This window comes from Aegilops tauschii, chromosome 6, assembly GCF_002575655.3.
Source record: "Aegilops tauschii subsp. strangulata cultivar AL8/78 chromosome 6, Aet v6.0, whole genome shotgun sequence".
Taxonomy (NCBI): domain Eukaryota; kingdom Viridiplantae; phylum Streptophyta; class Magnoliopsida; order Poales; family Poaceae; genus Aegilops; species Aegilops tauschii.
In genome coordinates, this window is record NC_053040.3 from 485413182 (window position 1) to 485434923 (window position 21742).

Below are 21742 nucleotides of genomic sequence, written 5' to 3' on the forward strand. Positions count from 1 at the left end.
TTGGCAGGCTTTAATTCTTTAACCGTCCATGCATGCATGTCACATCATAGAAAGGAAGGTCATTAAAATACCATAGTGAATAAAAATCAACATTTATTACCTCCTTATATAGCACTTATTTATTCATAAAATAAATAACTACGTATGTAAATAGACGTGTATATTACGTAATTTCAGTAGTAAGTATACACGTACCCATCACATAATTGGGTATACACATACACATACCCGTACATGTACTTTATTTGAAAAGCACACGCGTATGTACATAATTTTTTTAGGGGTATATGCATACCCCGCGTATGTATATTTTTTCTTTGTTAGGTATATGCATACCCGCGTATGTATATAAATTTTTTGTTGCGGGGTATGTATATAATTTCGTTAGTAGGTATATGCATACCCACGTATGTATATAATTTCTTTTTTTTTGCGGGGTATGTATATAATTTCGTTAGAAGGTATATGCATATCCACGTATGTATATAATTTCTTTTTTTGCGGGGTATGTATATAATTTCGTTAGTAGGTATATGCATACCCACGTATGTACATAATTCCGTTAGTAGGTATATACATTTCCGCTATGTATATAATTTCTTTACTACCTAAAACCTAGAATAAATCATTAGATATATACGTAGCCGTGTACGAACATAGTTTTATTAGTAGGTATATATATACCAAGGGTATGTTTATATTATTTGGAGTCAGCGCACAATTTGTCGATATACATAATAAAAAAATTGTCATGGATACCTCATGAAGGTATCAATTTTTATGTTTACATGTATTCATCTGTGCATAGAAAATCCACAAGCCGGCGAGTTACATTGTGTGTACATAGTATACCTTGATCTGAAGAGGATGCATGTAATCATGTATATATCTTTCCTTTTTATTGTGTTATTCTCACTCCACCAATTAATGTGTGTTTTAATTTTATTCAGATCAATAAATGCAAATGGGTGGACATGTGAGCTATTAAATGCTAGGTGCCTGGGCACCTAGGTGCCCCAAACAATTTACATATATATATATATATATATTGTTCAGCATATATAAAATGTATTCAATGTGTATTTAACTATTATTCATTGTATATCAAAAGATATTAAATGTATATTTCGAAATATTAAATGGTTAAATTTCGAATTTTCTTTTATCTACCTTTTTTAGTGGCTTTTTATCTACCTCTGTACCTAGTAGTTAAATGCGTGCGCGGCGTGCAACCCACTGAAACTAGCTAGCTCAAGCGGTAATGAACAATTAGTTTCTATCTTGTGGTGTCGAGTTCGATTCCTCAAGTGTGTGCGCCCTTTTTTTTGGATTTTAGTAACGACTCGATATGAACGTCACCGAATGGGCTGGCCCATTAATACCGCACCCTGCGACACATGGGCCAGCCCACGCGCGGGAAGCACCTGCTTGTTTTCTGCTTCGTTTCTATTCTCGTTTTTTCTTTTTTCTTTTTGTTTATACTTTAAAATGTTTTAAATATATATATATATATATATATATATTCAAACAAAATCTTTAAAAACATATTTTAAAAAGTGTTGAACAAGTATTTGAAAATTGTTGAATAAGATATTAAACAAGAATTTGGAAAATGTTGAACAAGTATCTGAAAATTGTTGAATAAGTATTAAAAATGTTGAACTACTATTTGAAAAATGTTGAATAAGCATTAAAAATGAAGAACGAGTATACGAAAAATGTTGAACAAGTATTTGAAAACAATGTTGAACAAGAATTTTTAAAAAGTTGAACAAGAATTTAAGAAATGTTGATCATGTATATAAAAATGTCGAATAAGTATTTTTTAAATGTTAAAGAAGAATTTTAAAAAGATTGAACATCTATTTAAGAAAATGTTGACCATGTATATAAAAATGTTGAATAAGTATTTAAAAAATGTTGAACAAACATTTGAATAAAATGTTGAACAAGTATTTGAAAAAGGGTGATCATGTATATAAAAATGTTAAATAGGTGTTTGAAAATTGTTGAACAAATATTTGAATAAAATGTTGAACAAGTATTTGAAAAAGGGTGATCATGTATATAAAAATGTTAAATAAGTGTTTGAAAATTGTTGAACAAATATTTGAATAAAATGCAGAGCAAGTATTTGAAAAAGGGTGGTCATTTATATAAAAATGTTGAATAAGTGCTTCAAAAATATTGAACAAGTATTTGAAAAATGTTGAACGAGTATTTGAAAACATGTTGATCATGTATATAAAAATGTTGAACATGTATTGAAAAAAGTTAGATGTGTATTAGAAAAATATTGTTGACGTATACAAAATATGTAGAATAATAACCAAAAGAAAAAAGAAAAAAAGAAAAGAAAATAATAGAAATGAAAAGAACGAAGAAACAAAGTGCAAACAAAAATGAAAAAAGGGAGAAGCAGAAAGAAAAAGAAAACGAAAAGAAAAGAAACAAAAACTCAAAGAAAGCTAGCTCTAATCGCCTCAAGTAGGGAGCGCACCTACAAAATATGACTAAAACGAGGTTACGCGCACTCACGGTTGGAGACCAGGGATCGGACCTGATTCTCCCTTTAACTCGCTGTTTTTTTTTTACTTCCTACACGCACAAATGGGCCGGCCCAATACGAAGTGGGGAGATGAAAAACCTTCATCGAGAGCATCCAGTGGAATCGCTTAAAGAGAAAAATAGTCGCAGGCGTTTCCACTATATATTCAGGCGCGGGCGATTTTTAGGCTTGTCGTCCCACATAACCTCGTGGGTACCAGATATTTACTCCGAGACCCCTCCACTATCACCAACATTTGCACATCCCATTGGTCTGAACCCTGATCCTCGGCACTGAGGACAAGCGATCAATCCCTGCCCAGGTGAAAGCGTCCACATTTCTTGGGTTACTGCACGGTGGCCGGCTCCACTTGTCATCGCCCTTGGATGTCACCGTGGATGCCACCCGCGCCAGTCAACCCCAGCAAGGCCCCGGGCCCGCAGGTCAGCGGCTGCGGCTATAGAAGTCCTCGGTCAGATTCAGCTCCATATCTGGATCTGGCAATTTTCATACCAGGGACCCTCTATTTTTGATTTCCATCTGACAAGTCCCTGTTTTGGCACAGAACACCCTAGTTTTAAAATGGCAACAACTTGGCCATTTCAAATCCAAATTTAACAAAGTAAATATGTATTCCTATCAAGAAAGTGTGTTCTATCCATTTATAAACTTTTTCCCATTGTGTTGGTTAATTGCAATTGGTGCAATTAAGATATATTTAGTTACTCCTTAAAGCTTGCAAAAATCGTAACTTAATATCTATAAATTCGAATAATATCTTTTTCCACTGTTTTACTTGGAACTAATGCAACGTCACACCGATGTTGCAATATCTTTCCGAATATTACCACAAATAGTTATTCTGTTGAAATACCTGGTCTCTATTACAACAAAATGGCTGCCTGGCGCAACGGAATTTGTTTCTCGCAATATCGCAACCATATTGCAACGACGATGCAGTTTGTTGCAATAGTTAGCCACTTTTGCAACAATATTTGTAACTAATGCAACATCACGCCGATGTTGCAATATCTATCTGAATATTGCCACGAATAGTTATGTTGTTGAAATACCTAGTCTCTATTACAACAAAATGACCGCCCTCGCGCAACGAAATTTGTTTGTCGCAATACCTCTACCATATTGCAACACCGATACAATTTGTTGCAATATGAGGCCTCTATTGCAATGAAGTTAGTATTTATCACGACCAAACTAAGTTATGGCAATATGTGCGGTCTATTACCACTACCGGTGAATTTGTGGTAATATTGCGTTTTATTGCAACAAAATGTAGTTGTAGCAATAAATTTTGTTGCAATGGACCGGAATCCTTGTAGTGGGCACTGTTAGCCTCATGGGCTAAGAGATATTACCAGAACAGTGATAGGGACTGGGTGAAGTTAGTTGACCACAAATACAATTCTGATAAATCCAACTTGCTCTGGTCAAAACAAGGGGTGGGCTCACCTTTCTGGAAAGGTTTTACTTGGGCTTTGGCCGCTGCAAGACCTTTCTATAGGTGGACTTTAGGTAATGGCAAGCAAATTAGTTTTTGGCATGACAATTGGGTCGGAGATATCTCCCTTAAGACACAATTCTGGGATATTTTTGAGATTTGTCAGCAACAAAACTGTAAGGTCTCCCAGGTTTGGGATGGGGAAACCCTGAAACTTTCTTTCAACCGATGTGTTGATGAAGATTTCCTCGCTAGATGGGATGCTCTAACCCAAGTGATTGCCAATAGGAAACCAACTAGTGAGGAAGATCACCCTGTATGGACGCTTGAAGCGTCTGGGGTATACAGTGTGAGCTCCTTTTATGAGATGATTAACTAGGGTGGGGTTTCTACCCCTATATGGAATTTTTTTTGGAAAATTCTGGTACCACATAGGTACTTGGTGTTCTTATGGTTAGCCTATCATAATAAAATCCTCACCAGAGACAATCTATGTAAGAGACATCCTGTGAATGATGTGATTTGTCTTTTCTGTTGTGAGAATTAAACTGTTAGACATCTGTTCTTCGATTGTGTGGTTGCTGATAACATTTGGAAATATGTTGCTGAGATTTTTGGATTTAAAAAACCGGGTAGTATGGAGGAGATTTCTGCCCTTTGGGATATTAATAATAAGAAAAGTGTGATTGGCATTGCTTGTGTTGCTACCATTTGGAGCATTTGGACTATGCGTAGCGATCTATGTTTTTCGGGCATGCCATGGACAAGCACTAGGGCAATTCTGGGAAGGATGTGCTCTCTGCTTCATGAGTGGAAGATCCTATGTGGGGGAGATCAGTCTGTGCTTCTACGGCGCTGTCTCCTGCTCCTGGACCGTCGAAGAGGCGAAGTGCTGCAAATAGCCTGGACAAGGGACTGAGAGGCAAACTAGAAGACAGACTGGAAGGCTTCATGCTGAAGGCGCACACTGGTTGATTCAGTTGTCAGTAGTTTTTGTGTCTTTGGTTTCCTGTTGGCCTTCTTTGAGCCTTTGCTCGCTACATTGAGATGTAAACCTTTTAAAACGCTTCTGATTCTGCTACTCTAGGCTAGATCCGAGAACTATTAACTGTCGGCTTGGGCTGTGTGCCCCGTTTTAATAAAAATGGGGCGGGGGAAACCCCTTTTGATAAAAAAGCTCAAAACTCAATTTACAGTGAAAGGTACAAAAAAAGAAAAACTGAACTATGAATAGTGTACATCAAGCATGCATGTGTGTCTACAAATATTTTCAGAATTTTGGAACATTTTTTGTATTTTAAAAAAACTTCACGAAAGCTAGATCCTATACTAGTTGCCCTCAAGCACACATGGCGCTCGGTGGGTGACACGCAAAGGCGCAGCCCCCGCTACCCCGCGCTCTTCTGGACCAGCCCATGTGTTGTTCAAGCGTGCCCGTGCTTTTCTACTTTCGTCATTTCTTTTTCTTCTTCCTTTTTTGCTTCTTTAGAAATGTTGGCGATTTCAAAACAATTTGTCAACTTAAAATATGTTCACGATTTTGATTTTCTTCTCAAGCTTCAAAAAACATTTACAAAGTTTAAAATTGTTCCCGCATTTCCAAAAGTATCCCAAGTAAAAAAATCAATATGAAAAACGATCCTAGATATGACAAATATTCACAAATTTGAAAATGGTGCTAAATTAAAAAATTGTTCATGAATTCAAAAAATCAAAAAATGTTTCACGAATTCTAAAAAAAATCATGAATTTAAAATATTAATTGAATTGCAAAAAATGTTTACAAATTCAAGAAATGTTTACTAATTCCAAAACTTGTTCTTCGATTCACAAAATGTTCATCGGCTCAATAAAATAAAGTTTTTTTTTCCAGAAACTCAAAACATATTTAAGAGTTCAAATGTTCAGAAGTATGATTTTTTTTCAAAAATTATAGAAAATGCTCCCGAGTTTCTGAAAAGTTCACAAATTTTATTTATTAGGTAAATTAAGAAAATGTTCAAGAATTAATAATAAATCAAGTGTTTAAAAATTGTCCATGAATTGAAAAATTTTCAGTTATTTGAAAAATAATGAATTTTAATCATTTCTCGGTTATCAAGAAATTTTATGAATTAAAAAATTATTCACTACTTAATTTTTTTTCATGAATTTGGTACAAAAATGTGATTTAAAAATAGTTCACAATTTTTTAGAAATATCAGTTATTTGGGAAGGGAAAAAAGAAAAAGAAAAGAAAAAAAAGAGGGGAAATTGACATAAGAAAGAAGCATTACAATACTATGTTGCCGTGCCTCTCTGGAGCACGCCCATGTCTCGGTTAGTGCGAGACATAGGGCTAGTTTAGTTGGAGTCCTCGGCTCCATGCCTTGGTAAAAGTTGAGCCTGGCTTGTGCTTGAAAAAATGACGAAAAGTGCTTGGCCAGGCTGACCTTGCTTGATGTGTTTGGATGATGTCCCCATCCAGGCCTATCAGCCAATAAAGAACCATTGACCCGTCACTTCATCAATAAGGAACCCGTGGATAGTGGATTTAGTGTCTCAGGCAAGCTTCAGGCTTCCGATTCTGAGCGCCTGGGTCAGGCTAACTAGCATGCCTGGTACTCTAGCCAAGCTAATGAACATGGGATGCTTCAGGCCAGGAATATTGAGGACACCAAGCAAACAACCTTCAGACAGATTCCAGGAAAAGTCCAGGCCAGGCAAATGTTTGCCAGGACTCCAACCAAACTAACCGGTAGTGCAGCCTCGCTTGGGCGAGCGCGAGACTGGGTTGGCCACGTGCGCGGGAGGCCAGGACACAACCTCATTTTAATGGTTTTTTCACTTTTTTATTTTTTATTTTGTTTTTACATCCAAATATTCTAAATATAAATATTAAAAGAAGTTATGTAAAATATTTGAAAACTGTTAAACAAACATTTAAAAATATTAATTGTGTATACGAAAAATGTATACAATGTGTATGATTTTTTATCATGTACTGAAAAATGTAAACGTGTATAAAAGATTTCTTGATATCTAAAAAAATGTACAACGTACATCGAATGAAAGTAGACATAAATAAAATATATTTTAAATTTTAATTTTGTATTTAAAATTGTTAAACAAGTATATAAAAATGTTTCTGATGTATAAAAAATGTATATTTTTGTGAAAAATGTTTACCACCGTTAAAAAATGTTTGCCATGTATTTATAAAATTTTGACACTATATTAAAAAACTGTTCAAAACTTCTTTTTTAATAAAGTATAGCCCGAGTATTTGAAAAATGTTCATGGTGTGTCAACAAAAATGTTTCACGTGTACAATAAAAATGTGCATTGTGTTATGAAAAATTTGACATATGTTGAACACAATAGTAACCGATAAAAACGAACAGAGAAACAAAGAAAAATGAGGGAAGTCAATGAAAGTCGAAAAAGAAACAAAGAATACCGATGAAAACCATGCAAAAGCATAAAATTAGTGAAAAACAAAAGAGAAACAAAGAAAAGCGAAGAAAACAAAAAGGAAATAAAATGCCAATAAAACAAAGAAATAAAAGAAAAACCTAGTAAAAACCGAGAAAGAAACAAAGAAACGGAAGAAATGATAGAAAGAAAAGAAAACCAACGAAAATGAGAAAACAAAGGAAAACTAAAAAAGAAACAAAGGGAATTAAAGAAAAAGGAAAACACATAAAAAAACCTAGAAGAAAACCACTGGAAAAGAATGAAAAAGGTGAAAACCGAGAAAGTATCAAAGAGAAACGAAGAAATCCGATGAAAACTAACAAAAAGCTAAAGATTTGTGCAATGCCCACGTGTGATACAAACTGGTAATCATGCAAACTGGACATACACATGGTGTGAATGGCTCAATGGGACATGGTATAGGGTGTTATTATGCAACAGATGAGCTTGGAATACGAGTCTAAAATGAAGCATCTGCATTGTCTGAATCTGACAAATCGACGAACTCTTTATATATGAATTCATCAAGTTCCTCGTTTTGAAAGTCATTAGCAATAGAAACTAAAAGAATCAGACATTTCACCGAGCACAAAGATATAGGTGTATGTACGGGGAAGTAGGACTTGTCGAGGGGGCGTCCGGTTGCTGCGACCGTGTCCGGGGCGGCAAGGCAACTGAGGGTTTTGGGGCCGATGGTGGCGGCGCTGTGGGTTGGGGACGCCGGTGGTGCTAGGGAATGGACGGCACATACAACGTGGAAGAGAGGAGAGGAAGAGGAGAGGTTGGGCTAGGGTTGGTGACTATCTTGAGAGATTTGGGATGTGTCTGAACTATCGGATTTGACGTGGCGGACACGTCTGGCTTTTCCCATATCTGCTCCACATATGGGTTGGGTTTGAGGGGTGTCGGATCAAGCTGGCAACGGTTAATCGTTACCCGCGTTCCCGTGGGTAATTAATCTATTAAGGGACGGGGATGTGCTAACTTTAATGCCCACGGGGAAGCTGATGGGTCAAATACCTTACCCGATGTGCAAGACAGGGATGAGGATGGGATAGCATTACCCCTGCCCGTTACCCGCGCTTACCCGTGAAGGCCTTATATGTGGGCTCTGAAATTAGTAGACTCTAGGTAATTACCGTCCTTACCCACCTAAATTTCCACCCATCCCGCCTTTTTGGCCCCAAAAGACCTAAGAAATACTAACCTAGCCACAACATAGCGTTTATTATGCTGAAATGCTACTTTTTTTACTGAAATGCTATTGAAGGTAGGTGTTGATTGCTATATGGGTTGACGGGGATGGGGATGGGAAACTTTTTACCCCCGCAGGCGGGTACGGGGATGGGGATGGGCATGGAAGGAGTATGGGAGTCTAATACCCGCCTAGGTAATCCCCATTGCCAACTTGAGTGCCGGACAACCAGGATGCTTCGGTTGGCCTTGGGGGTCCGTTTGAGTGGCACTTTTTTGTCCGGGATGTCTGCCCATACATTTGGAGGGAGAAGTGGGGGGGGGGGGGGGGGTGGTCTTCTTATAAGAAGTGCATAGTGTACATACCAAGCCTTTATTGTTTCATCTACGACCTCTGCCCTCTAACCCCTCTCAATTGTCGCCGCTAGTGATCTCTCATCTCCCATGTAAGACTCGTCCCCTACGCATTCACCTCTTTACCCCAGTCATCAGTGCTTTGTGTTGTTCATGAAATCGGGCCGTTTTCCGCCCATGGATTGGAGGTCATTCACCGGCGGTCTTGCACCCTATGGAAATCGTGACGCTCAACCTTCTTCCCCACCAACTTCGTCCCGTGAGGGTCTACCTTTTTTTTAAACACACTACAAAATGCATGTCTCCATCCTTTCGTTCCTTGCCAAGGAGCTCGACAGTAAAACAATGAGGAAGGCTCAAAGTGCGTCAACTACAAGATGTAAGAAGATGTTGCTTTGTGCGATGCTTGCATGAACATCTCTCTTGATGCCATAGTAAGGGATGATCAAATGAAGGACCACTTGTCTTTTTCACTCATTTCCTATTTTCTGAAGCAGTCATTGCTTTTCCTTTTCTAGAACACAAGCATATGTATACACTCACATATGGATATATTTTGGGGGCTAGGAGCCACAGACTCTGAAGATCGAGAACGATGTCGACGGGACGTCTGTGCTGTTTTTGTTGTTTAAAAAAATATATTATGTCCCTGTATTCCTGTGCAAATCAGGCAGAAACTTATTCTGCACTGTGTGTGGCTTCATTTATGATTACAAAAGTATTAACACAAAAAAAATTCAATTATACCAAGAAGGTACAGTTGGTTCAGTTGACTCAATTCTTGACACTATCTGAACACCGACTTCCCGTTTAGAATTCAGAAACTCTCATATGCCCCGAAAGAACTGAACACTTCATAACAAAAGGGTGAAGGGCATAAACACAATACTTAGTATTGCAAATATCCAACTTAGTATTACTACTGGAGTTGTGTGGTTTCCCAAGGCTACACGTTTTACATCACACATGACAAGCGCCAAAATGTTGTGGTAGTGCATTCTCTTCCGGGTTCGATATTCTACTTCCATGCACGAGAAGACAAGTGGAATGGTTACATATAACTACAATGTTTAGTGGTTGTATCTAGTAATCTATTCAACCTTGTAACAATCCTCCTCTCCTCGAATTTTTGGCATTTTAGACCACCTGCATGAGTGAAATGCCAGAAAGTCCACCTCTCAATGCAATGACAAAACTATCGTGACGGCAAGCCTGGCAGGCGACAGGTGTCTCCTGCCGCCACAACCAGTGGTGGCACCCTTTGCATCATAGGATTTGGAGTGATGCAGAACAGAAAACAGAATGAGGTGATGACATGGCACCTGCCGCCATGGGCTATGTCAGCTACCATGTCCCTGGTGTCGCCTATCGGGCCTGCCGGCACGAATATTTGCCAATTGCACTGAGAGGGGGTCCTTTCTGGCATTACACTCGCGCAGGTGGTCTAAAATGCCGAAATTTCTATTTTCTCAAGATCAAAGGATTTTTGTGCGTGGCATTGATGTTAATTACCACCAGCTTCGGGTTCTCTAGAGAGTTCTCAACTTCCATGATTTGATTCGGTGGGGTCCTTCTGCTCGTGCTTCATGGCCTCCGGATTATTTGGGTCTAGTTCGCATGATTTTTACCGTAGGTTGAGTTTTGCATTGGTTCGCATGGTAGGTGAGATTAAAAACATGCTAAGCTACGCCTACAAAACTGGTCATGGTTTGAGCTAAACCATTGTTCAACCAACTATTTGTCTTCCATTCCCCGCAAAGAAAAACCCATCAATTTTTCATGACATCACATTCTCACACAGACACTGGGGGCATCTATGTCCCTTAGCAAGATGATGGAGCACGCATGATTACATCTTTTCAATTGTCTCTTATCTATTTTTGTTTCTTATTTATGTTATTAGGTAAAAAATAATGTATTTTAGAGGTATATGAAAAAAATAATTATGGTTGTGTGCATCGATAGATGCAGAGGCCGGGGATAATAACACGGAAACTTATTTTTTTAATAGTTTTTCTATTTCTACTTATTTTCACAAACACTTTTTGTATTGTAAAATTGTTCACGCAGCTTCTAAATGTGTTCATGCATGTTGAATAAAATGTTCATGACATTTAAAAAAAATGTTCTTCACATTCTAAAAAATATTCGTACCATTTAACAAAAATGTTTACAGTTTTAAAAAATTGTTCATGATATTTTAAAAAACTTGAAAAAATGTAAAAAAAAATATGCATATCATTTTTAGAAATGTTCATGACATATAAAAATACATTCATTGCATGTAGGAAAAAAATGTTCATAACACTTAAAAATGTTAATGCAAATGTAAAAAAACAGGTCATATAATTGTTTGAACGTTTATTACATAAAAAAATGTCAATACCATTTAGAAAAATGTTCACATGTTCAAGAAAATGTTCATAAGAACATCAAATTTGTGAGTCTATGTGTGATGCATTTGCACCCTTGGCTCTTATCCCCACACAAATAAGCGACAACTAGCCATGGCTAAGCCAACTATTTATCTCCCGTAACAGCTTTTTTTAGGGGTCTCATAAAAGCTCGAATTCTCAAACATACACCCGTTGATGAAAAGGCCGAAAGGGCCACTGGAAGGAAGCCAGGTCCAGTTGAGATGAAGGAGGCGCGTGGCCCATGGTCCGTCTGCCCCCTTCCTGGCTTGCTCCTATTTCTGCTCTCCGCCACCACCGCCCCGCGAGCTCCTCCTCCTCCCATCCCAGCCAGCCAGCCGAGAGCCCTCCCAATGCCAGCCACCACCAATGCCTACCACCTAGGCCCCAAGGCGCCGACCCTGCAGCTCCACCGAGCGTCCTCCCTCCGCCCCTCCGCCCAACCCATGGCCCGTGTGGCGGGGCAGCAGCTCGCCGCCGCGCTGCTCCTCCTCACCTCGGCCGCCGCCGCGCGCGCCATCGCCATCGGCAGCCCCGCCTACAACGTCGTCCCGCGGCTCTCCTCCTTCGAGGAGCACGCCGCCGTCGTCCCGCGGCTCTCCTTCGAGGAGCACGCCATCGACGACGACTACGGCGGGGACGGGGTCGGGGGCGGCGCCGCCTCCGCCGCCGGGGGCAAGGGCCTCGTCGGCAACCCCGTCGTCGCCGAGATCGTCAACAAGCGCCTCAAGGGCCTCACCGCCACCTTCGCCCGCTCCATCCGCAGCCAGCTCGGCTACTGCATCAAGGACACGTACGTGCATGTCCATTCTCCTTCTCCTTCTCCGTTTTTCCCGTGGGATCGATCGATCGATCCATCTCGTGTGGTGATCTCCGATTCGGATTCCGATTACGCAGGGACTCGGAGTGGGACGCGGCCTTCAACTTCACCAAGGACACCTCCTTCCTCAACAACTGCATGAAGCAGACCAATGGTAAAAAAAGCAGCCACATCCACATTCTTAGGACATTCTGCATGGTAGCATTTTGAACCATTGTGATTTCCTTGTAAATCATTTTCAATTCGATCAACGACGATGCCGCCCTTTCAAGATCCAGATCATGCTTCTCTGTGGCAGGTGACCTGCACCAGCGGGTGTGCACGGCGGCGGAGATGAAGTTCTACTTCAACAGCCTGATCGAGAGCGGGGAGGAGACCAGGTGGGAGAAGAGCTACGTCAGGCCCAACAAGAACTGCAACCTCTCCTCCTGGATCGACGGCTGCGAGCCCGGCTGGGCCTGCAGCGCCGGCGAGCAGAAGGTCGACCTCCAGGACGCCAAGGACATCCCCTACCGCGCCGACGACTGCCAGGCCTGCTGCCCCGGCTTCTTCTGCCCCCATGCCCTCACCTGCATGATACGTAAGTTAGCTCTCATCAACGCATGCCAACATCACTGACAAAAAGAACACCACTGTTTTCCAGCAAACTTTTTTCCATTTCTCATTTGCTCAGAAAGAAGCCAAATTGAATATGTTTCAGGATATATGCACTTATGCTAACTCAAATGCAAGCAGAAAGGAAATTTGTATTTAATTTTTTGATTGGGAGGAAACTGTTATACTGATTTCTCTCTGTTAATTCTGTCATGTGCAGCTTGCCCTCTTGGAGCATACTGCCCACTGTCCACCCTGAACAAGACTACGGGCATCTGCGACCCGTAAGTCGGCTGCCCTCGCAACTTCTAAATTTCCACAGTTTCATCATAACTTAATGCTGAAGATGCATTTCAGGTACAATTACCAACCGCCTGCTGGGAACCCAAACCACACCTGTGGCAGTGCTGACAACTGGGCAGATGTGATGAGCACCGACGACGTTTTCTGCCCGGCTGGATTCTACTGCCCGAGCACGACCCAGAAGCTCCCTTGTAGTAGTGGGTAATCCTATCTATCTGCTGTTTCAAAGTTGTAGTTCCATCACAACCGTTGTTCGTAATCATATACCCTGCGCCGGTGGTATATTTAGTTGGCATGCTCTTCCCGCGGTCGATTGCTCGGGTGTTTATCTGTTCAGATGCTGAGAGAGTCAGGTGTGCTTTTGCAGGTATTACTGCAGGAAGGGGTCGACTTCGCAAACCAGTAAGCTCGACTACTTCTCATTGCAGAGGAGTTGGAATTCATACCCTCCGCAGTCTTCTTGATCCGTGCGCGTCCTGAATGTGGCCTTCTTCTTCTTCTTCTTCTTCTTCCCTGCAGGATGCTACAAGAAGAGCGCATGTCCGCCCAACTCTGTTAATCAGGACATTACGATCTTTGGCATGTTGCTAGTGGTAATGCCACTAAGCGAATCGATATCATGGTTATTATCCTTTTGGAAGCCGCAGCTGCTTTGGTCGAACTAACACTTGTCTTCTGTTCTTTTCCGCGGCTCCGCAGATTGCCTCTTGTCTAGTCCTTCTGATCATCTACAATTTCTCTGGCCAACTTCTGACCAACCGTGAGAAAAAGCAAGCAAAATCTCGAGAGGCTGCTGCAAGGTATGCGAAAGAGACGGCGCAGGCTCGCGAGAGGTGGAAAACAGCTAGAGATGTCGCCAAGAAGGCTAGCACTGGCCTTCAGTCACAACTGTCTCGCACCTTCTCGCGCAAGCAGAAGCTGGGGCAGGCAGGGGGGATGTCATCGAAAGGCCTGCCTGTTGGAACGGATGGGGCTGGAAAAAAGAGCAACCTGCCCGACATGATGAGCTCCCTAGAAGAGAACCCAGACGGGCCCGAAGGATTCCAAATGGAAATAGGAGACAAGGCCGGCAAGAAGATGCCGAAAGGGAAGGAGATGCACAGCCGGAGCCAGATTTTCAAGTATGCATACGGTCAAATCGAGAAGGAAAAGGCAATTCAACAGGAGATGGAGGAGAACGATAACAACATGAGTTTGTCTGGTGTGGTAAGCATGGCCAAAGAGCACGAAGTCGGTTCGAGAATGCCGATTGAGGTCGCGTTCAAGGACCTGACTCTGACGCTGACGGGGAGCAAGAAGAAGATCTTGAGGTCCGTGACAGGAAAGCTCATGCCTGGCCGCGTAGCTGCCGTCATGGGCCCATCTGGTGCTGGCAAGACCACATTTCTGAGTGCTGTCGCCGGCAAGGCAACTGGTTGTGACACATCAGGCTTGGTGCTCATCAATGGTAAAGTTGAGCCGATCCGTGCGTACAAGAGGATTATCGGCTTTGTTCCCCAAGATGACATTGTCCATGGCAACCTAACCGTTGAAGAAAATCTCTGGTTCAATGCAAGATGCAGGTATTTTGCCCAAGTAGAGTTAGCCATCTACCTTTTCAGCTAACACAAGTGAACTTACTGTATGTTGTTGAATCTCAGGCTTGCAGCAGACATGTCGAAAGCCGAAAAGGTCCTCGTCGTGGAGAGGGTCATTGAGTCTTTGGGGCTGCAGCCAGTTCGAGATTCTCTGGTCGGGACGGTGGAGCAGCGTGGCATCTCCGGTGGCCAGCGCAAGAGAGTCAACGTCGGTGTAGAAATGGTCATGGAACCTTCGGTGTTGATCTTAGATGAGCCGACTTCAGGTTTGGATAGTGCATCCTCCCTGCTTCTTCTCCGCGCCCTTCGCCGGGAAGCTCTCGAAGGCGTCAACATCTCCATGGTTGTTCATCAGCCTAGGTTTGCTTCCAACCTCAAATGCAGAACGGTATATGTTTGCCTCATCGCCTGCAATTCTCCCTGACTAAAACAAAGCCCTTTGCCGTCTCAGCTACACGCTGTACAGAATGTTCGATGACTTGATACTTCTTGCGAAAGGGGGGATGACCGTCTACCACGGTCCAGTAAAGAAGGTGGAAGAATACTTCTCAGGGCTGGGCATTGTCGTGCCGGATCGCGTGAACCCACCCGACTACTACATTGACATCTTGGAGGGCATTGTGAAGCCAAACATGAGCGCGGGCGTAACCGTTAAGGACCTGCCGCTCAGATGGATGCTGCACAACGGCTATGACGTTCCACGGGACATGCTGCGGAGCACCTCCGGGTCTTCGTCCAGAGGAGGCGCAGACCCTTCTTCTCCTGGCGCGGACGCAAGCCCATCCTTTCTATCAGAAATGTGGGCCAATATCAAGGACACCATCATGCAGAAGAAGGATGAGTTTGACTATAACAAGTCAACCTTAGATCTGTCAAACCGCAACACTCCCGGCATCCTTAGGCAGTACAGGTACTTCCTGGGAAGGTAAGGTCTCTCTCATCTGTGTATTGAAGATCTCATTTCCTGGGGAATTCTTCTCCACTTCATCTCGGTGTTTATGTCTTCAGGGTTGGCAAGCAGAGGCTCCGGGAAGCAAGGATACTGGCTGTCGACTACCTGATACTCTGCCTTGCTGGGATATGCCTGGGGACGCTGGCCAAAGTGAGCGACGAAACGTTTGGAGCGCTTGGGTACACTTACACTGTCATCGCCGTCTGTAAGTCTGGCCTGCCTTCTCTTCCTCTTGAGCGAGCCCTGAATCTGCATATCTAGCTGACCAGTTCTCGAGGTTCACTCATGCCAAGCTGCGTTCATGACGCAGCCCTGCTTTGCAAAATCGGAGCCCTAAGATCGTTCGCCCTGGACAAGATATACTACTGGAGGGAAAGGGCCTCGGGGATGAGCTCACTGGCCTACTTCATGGCCAAGGACACCATCGACCACTTCAACACCATCGTCAAGCCCATCGTCTACCTCTCCATGTTCTACTTCTTCAACAACCCCAGGTCGTCCATCTGGGAGAACTATGTCGTCATCGTTGCTCTTGTGTACTGCGTCACGGGCATCGGCTACACCTTCGCCATCTTCTTCCAGCCAGGCTCCGCACAACTGGTACTGAAACATGCTGTCATTCCTCAATTGTATTTTGATGACCATGAAATCAAAAGAAGCTCTTGACACTCCCTTGTAGATTGCTCATCATTGCTCATGATACATGCTTTTGATTGCAGTGGTCTGCACTGCTCCCAGTCGTTCTCACCTTGATAGCAACTCAGCAGAAGGACACTATCATAGCTGATCTTTGCTACACAAAGTGGGCTCTGGAGGCGTTCGTGATCGCCAATGCTCACAAGTGCGTATGCCTCCCATCAAATTCCTCCCTGACATAAATGAGCTCGCAAGTAAAATTGTCTCTGACCAAACACCCGATTGCTCGTTCGTGGTTGCAGCTACACCGGGGTGTGGTTGATAACACGGTGCGGCTCTCTGCAAAGTAACGGCTACGACATCAGCAACAGGAGTCTCTGTTTATGGGTCCTCGTGGCCAACGGGGTGATCTTCCGCTGCGTAGCCTTCTTCTGCATGGTAGTCTTCCAGAAGCACTGACCCCTCTGTCGATAGATCCGTTCATCGATTCTTTCTTTCTCTGCGTAACAGAAAAATGTACAATTGTTAGAGCTTTCTGTCTTTCACAGCATGCATGAGGTGTAGATAAGAACAGATTTACCTTTTTCTTGTTGTGGAGATGTAAAGAGCAGGATGTTGAGTAGCAGCAGGCAGCTGGTCAGGAATGCCCTAATTTTTATGTAGAGGCGTTATCCATTTCAGATTAGCTGATGATGATAGCACATGTCAGAGGAACTTGTCCTTCAGTCAGTGTAACATTTCAAGTGCAAATGTCTAATTATTTCTGGCTGTACTGTACTACATGGTCAGGATTTGTAGCTCTATTCAGCGGCAACCATTCATCATCATACTTGCACATAAAAAAAATGACACAATATTCCAGTTAAACTAGAGGTTCAGAAGGTCACATCTCAATATCTTTGTTCTCTCGACCGGAAACATGATTGGGCAAGAAAGGATAAAGCACAAAATACTAGAGTGTGGGTAGTCCACTACAGGAAATTCACTTCGCTATTGCAGCTTTAATCTAGTAGAACTTAACAGCTTATACTCCACTTGAGAAGCCTTGAAACTGCGCGAATAATTCGCAAAGTTTCGTTAAGGAGGTGACAGTTTTATTATAGCTGCTGCTGGACCAGAAGGCCAAGATATTACAGCAGCAAGGCCTAATTTTCACCAGAAGGTTCCTTGGATTTGACCTGAGACCCGGCCAAGTCCTCCAGGGTGAAGCTGAGAGTATCCGTGTCGCCTTTCTTCACGTCCTGCCCCTGCTCCGCCAGGAAGTCCTCGATGCTCCCCGGCTGGCCAAACCAGCCGAGCCTGTCCGCCATCAGGTGCAGGTTGTTGCAGCCCCCGCAGCGGGCGACCACCACCCCGTTGTCGTACGAGTCCCGGCTGGCCATCTTCACGGACCTCGTCTCGCAGACCTTGCACGTGAAGATCATTGCCATGTCGTGCCTCGGAGAGATCTTCAGGCTCGACGCGTCTCTGACCTTGAAGCTCGACTCCGCTGCTGCAGGGACCGAAGCTGGCGGCGGCGGGGTGCCGGTCTTGTGGTCCTCCGGGTCATGGCGACGCTCAGTCGACGCGTTGCTGCTCGCTTCGATGATCGTCTGGAGGGACCTCAAGCCTGCGGTCGCGGTCGAAGGGAAGAAAATTCCTGCAATGACAAGAGTATCCGGTTGGCCGTTAGCTCACTCGCGTCGCAGAAGTAAAAACATGTGACACACACATGATAAAATGAAATTTAAGAAAGAATGCTTCAGCTTATAGCCAGTCTTTGCAGGAACTGTGAATTTCCCCATGGAGAAAACATGCTTCAGCTTCAGTTGGCTATTAGCTCAGTTGTGTTGCATAAGTGCAAACAGCTGAGATGCATACATACATATGATGAAACGATGAACGCTTGAGCTATTTATTTGCCAATCTTGCAGGAACTAAGAATTCATTCTCCACAGAGAAACATGAACTGAGTGAGACTATGAGTATGATTGTCGGCCGCCTGCGTTTACAGCATCCTGAGCCATCAATCATTCTAACACAGCGTAAAGAAAAGAAAACATGGCCTGTCCTAATTAGATTAAATTTGTACACACAGTGCTGGAATCATACACAAGGATTTCAACTCCCACCGGTGCCCACAACCCACACGACCTAGATAAATCCCAATCGAATCAAATCCCGCGACAGAAGCATTCACGGCGGGGGCTCACAGCATCAAATCAGAAAAACACCTACAGTACAATCCCAGCCACCGGGACGCCGGGAGCTGCGGTATCCTGGCCAATCGATCCGAGGACAAGCGCGCGGATTTAAGCGGCAAGGACCAAGAAGGGGGAGGGGAGGAAGCCGGGGCTCACCGCGGGAAGAGGGGGCGGACGGCTGGGACAGGGCCGCGATGATGCGGCGGCCCGCCAGCGGCAGAAACCGGCCGGCGGCCATGGCGTGTCGGCCGGCGACGGAGGGGGCGCGCGTCTTCTTCTTGCCGGCGAAGAAAGAAAGAGGCGAGCGGAGCAGAGCAGACAGACAGGGTAGGCAGCCTCTCTGCTCGGCTCTTCTTACCGTGCCCCCGGGGCGCATATGGGCCTCGCGAAGCTTCTTACGTCCGGATCTCCATATGGGCCCAACGAAGCCGAAGGCGGGGACTCTCGACAGGACCTATATGGGCCTCATATTTTTTATAACGTTTTATTACTATTTTTCACTTTCGTTTATACTTCCAAATATTCTAAATAAATATATTAAAAAACACTTTACATAAAACATTTGAAAAAACAATCTTAATCAACCATATGAAAAATGTTAAATGTGTATAGAGTTGTTTTCAAATGTATATGAAGATGCATGCAAAAGCTATACAATGCGTGTGAAAAGTTGATCATGTAAAAAAATGGTTAATCAAGCATTCAATTTTTTTAAATGTGTATATAGAGAAAATGTTTCTCATATATACGAAAAATTTATACAAAAAATATACAATATGTGTGGAAAGTTGATCATATATTTTAAATGTTAATAAAGAATTTGAAAAAGTTAAACAACTATTTGAAAAATGTTAATCAAGCATTTGGAAATTTTTCAGTGTGTATAGAGAAATGTTGACCATGTATTTAGAAAAGTTAATCTTGTATTATATTAAAAAATTGTTATACTTGTACTTCAACAAAATAACACGCATTTTTTTAATATATATAGAAAAAAATGTTGACCACGTATTATAGAAATTTTAGTATTGAATTTAAAAAAAATATTAATCAAGCTTTAGAAAAACTGTTGACCATGTATTAAAAATGCTAACATTGTATTTGAAACATGTTAATCAAGCATTTGAAAATGTTTAAAATGTGTGTAGAAAAAATGTTGACCATGTATTTAATTTTTTGATTTTCTATTTGGAAAATGTTAATCAAGCATTTGAAAAATGTTAAGAATGCGTACTGAAAAAATGTTGGCCATGTATTAAAAAATGTTAAATTTGTATTTGAAAAGTGTTAAACGTCTATTAGAAAAAATTGCTTGATGTATACGAAAAATGTAGAATGAAAACCAAAATACAGAGAGAGAAACGAAGAAAAAACAATGAAAACTAACAAATAAACAAAGAAAACTAAGAAAGAAAGAAAAGAAACAGGAAAAAACCTAATAAAAATGAATAAAACCAAAAAAACCTGGTTAAAACCAAGAACGAAACGAAGAAAACCAAAGAACAAAAACCAAAAAGGAAAAGCAAAGAGAAAACAGTAAAATCTGAGAAAGAAAAAAGAAAACAGTGAAGAAAACAAATACAGTAGCTCTACAACATACACAGTACTCTATGGCCTGCACAAATACAGGTACAAAGATTGAGCATGGCAGCAGGAGAGTCTCTATGGCACAAAAAAAAAAGCGCGGAACGGCAAGGCCTAAAAATTTAATAACACTAATGGGAAGATGATGCATCACCCAAGTAAATACCAAAGGCCATCACCCATGTCAAGGCACACTTGATAAGTTCCAAAAAATGCAGAGAAAGTTCCAAAAGGCTTCTAGAAGGTTTTGGAGTATTAGATATGATAAATATGTTTGAGAAAAGAGCTCTAGAAGAAAACAAGAACAATAATGACATAATTTGAAGAAGAACCCTAGGATTATAGAAGATTCGAGACTTGGATGTTCTAGATTCTGGATGTAGAATATTCATGGAATAGAAATATCTAGACAAGATTAATTTAGAGAATTCCATAGTAAATCTGTCATCATCGAAGAGATTCTAGAGTTGGATGTTTCATAACTTCGTCTATGATCTTCATGGGTTGGAAGTATCTAGAAACCATTACTCTAGATAATCTAGATTAAATATGTTATTTATTGAATGTTTGTCCCTTTTTATCAATAAGGTTGAAACAATTCCCACCCATTCTCTAACATATTGAAATTATAACTATTGAATAGTTTGTATATTGTGGATTTAATAGGTTTTCAAATCAGAGCACAATTTTGTTAATTCTCAACTACATGAGAATTTCCTAGTGCGCAATAAACATCCAGAACCATTGATCCGATCTTGTGATCCATGAAAAAATTACACTTTATTGAGTTCTACGAATAAATATTACTAAGTTCTTTTTGGTACAAGAACAGAAAAATGTTACAACATGGTGAACATTTATTAGGATCAAATTTGGCTTACAAAAATGAGCTTCTGGGTCGACAAATAGTACATTTTATTTTAGCCTAATGAACAAAATTTCATAACATGCCGATCATTTTTTTTAATATTTGGTTAAATTGTTTTGTTGTAAAATTGACAGATAAATAATATTGTACCAATGATCAATGTCAGAGAAAGACAAAGATGCATACAAATAGTATATTAATCGCGATACACTCAATGGTAGCTAGATATATTTAATGCGCCAGTAGTAACACAAGTTCGACAGAGAGAATTTTTTCTTTATTTTGCTTTAAACTGGTATGTCTAGGATAATATTAACATCTTTATTAAAAGTCTATTGGAGTCGTTGAATATCCCATGATCCTAATACTGGGTCAATTAACACTGAAACTTTTGTGATGATGTTGTTGCCTTGCTGCGATGTTACACTCCTGGATGTTCTCCTGGGTAACCAAGGTCTGACCATATATTAATCGTGCTTTCATCCCCTATTCTTCATATAATTCTATTTTTTTTAGCATTTGGACTCCCTTTAGAATGCTTCTCCAGCAGTATGAGATGCCTTTTCTTGGTTATGCTTGTAACACATGTTGGTTTGGGAAGTATTTGGTTACCATAATTTATCGCACAAGTTTGATGGGTTTTGTAATATTCTTCACGCTTTCTTTCCCAACATGACCCGGTTAAAGGAGTATAGGTCTCTGAACTCATCAATTCTTTTTCGGTTTTGTTAATATGTCCTATCCAACCTAGTGAACTTTATTTACTTTGTCCATTTGGTTGCACCAAAACCTTCCAATCA

At 41.6% G+C, this 21742-nt stretch overlaps 1 protein-coding gene and 1 pseudogene across 1 annotated transcript; one reads left to right on the forward strand and one right to left on the reverse strand.

The window, feature by feature from the left end:
• The first annotated feature begins 11544 nt into the window (after nt 1-11544).
• On the forward strand, nt 11545-16865 carry LOC109733937 (ABC transporter G family member 28-like; annotated as a pseudogene).
• Nucleotides 16866-17110: 245 nt separating this feature from the next.
• LOC109733942 (uncharacterized) lies at nt 17111-18831 on the reverse strand. Its single transcript, XM_020293151.4, has 2 exons — nt 18647-18831; nt 17111-17946 (listed from the first exon to the last, which is right to left on the reverse strand). Exons 1-2 carry the CDS (start codon nt 18726-18728, stop codon nt 17453-17455), a joined length of 576 nt encoding a protein of 191 aa, XP_020148740.1. The 5' UTR covers nt 18729-18831; the 3' UTR covers nt 17111-17452.
• Nucleotides 18832-21742: the final 2911 nt, after the last annotated feature.

What these genes read in the sequence shown, in the direction of transcription:
- LOC109733942 (XM_020293151.4), bottom strand. Translation starts at nt 18,728, where the DNA reads ATGGCCGCCGGCCGGTTTCTGCCGCTGGCGGGCCGCCGCATCATCGCG. An exon ending in GTCCGCCCCCTCTTCCCGCG is followed by an intron (nt 17,947 to 18,646) that starts GTGAGCCCCGGC and finishes TTGTCATTGCAG; the next exon opens with GAATTTTCTTCCCTTCGACC.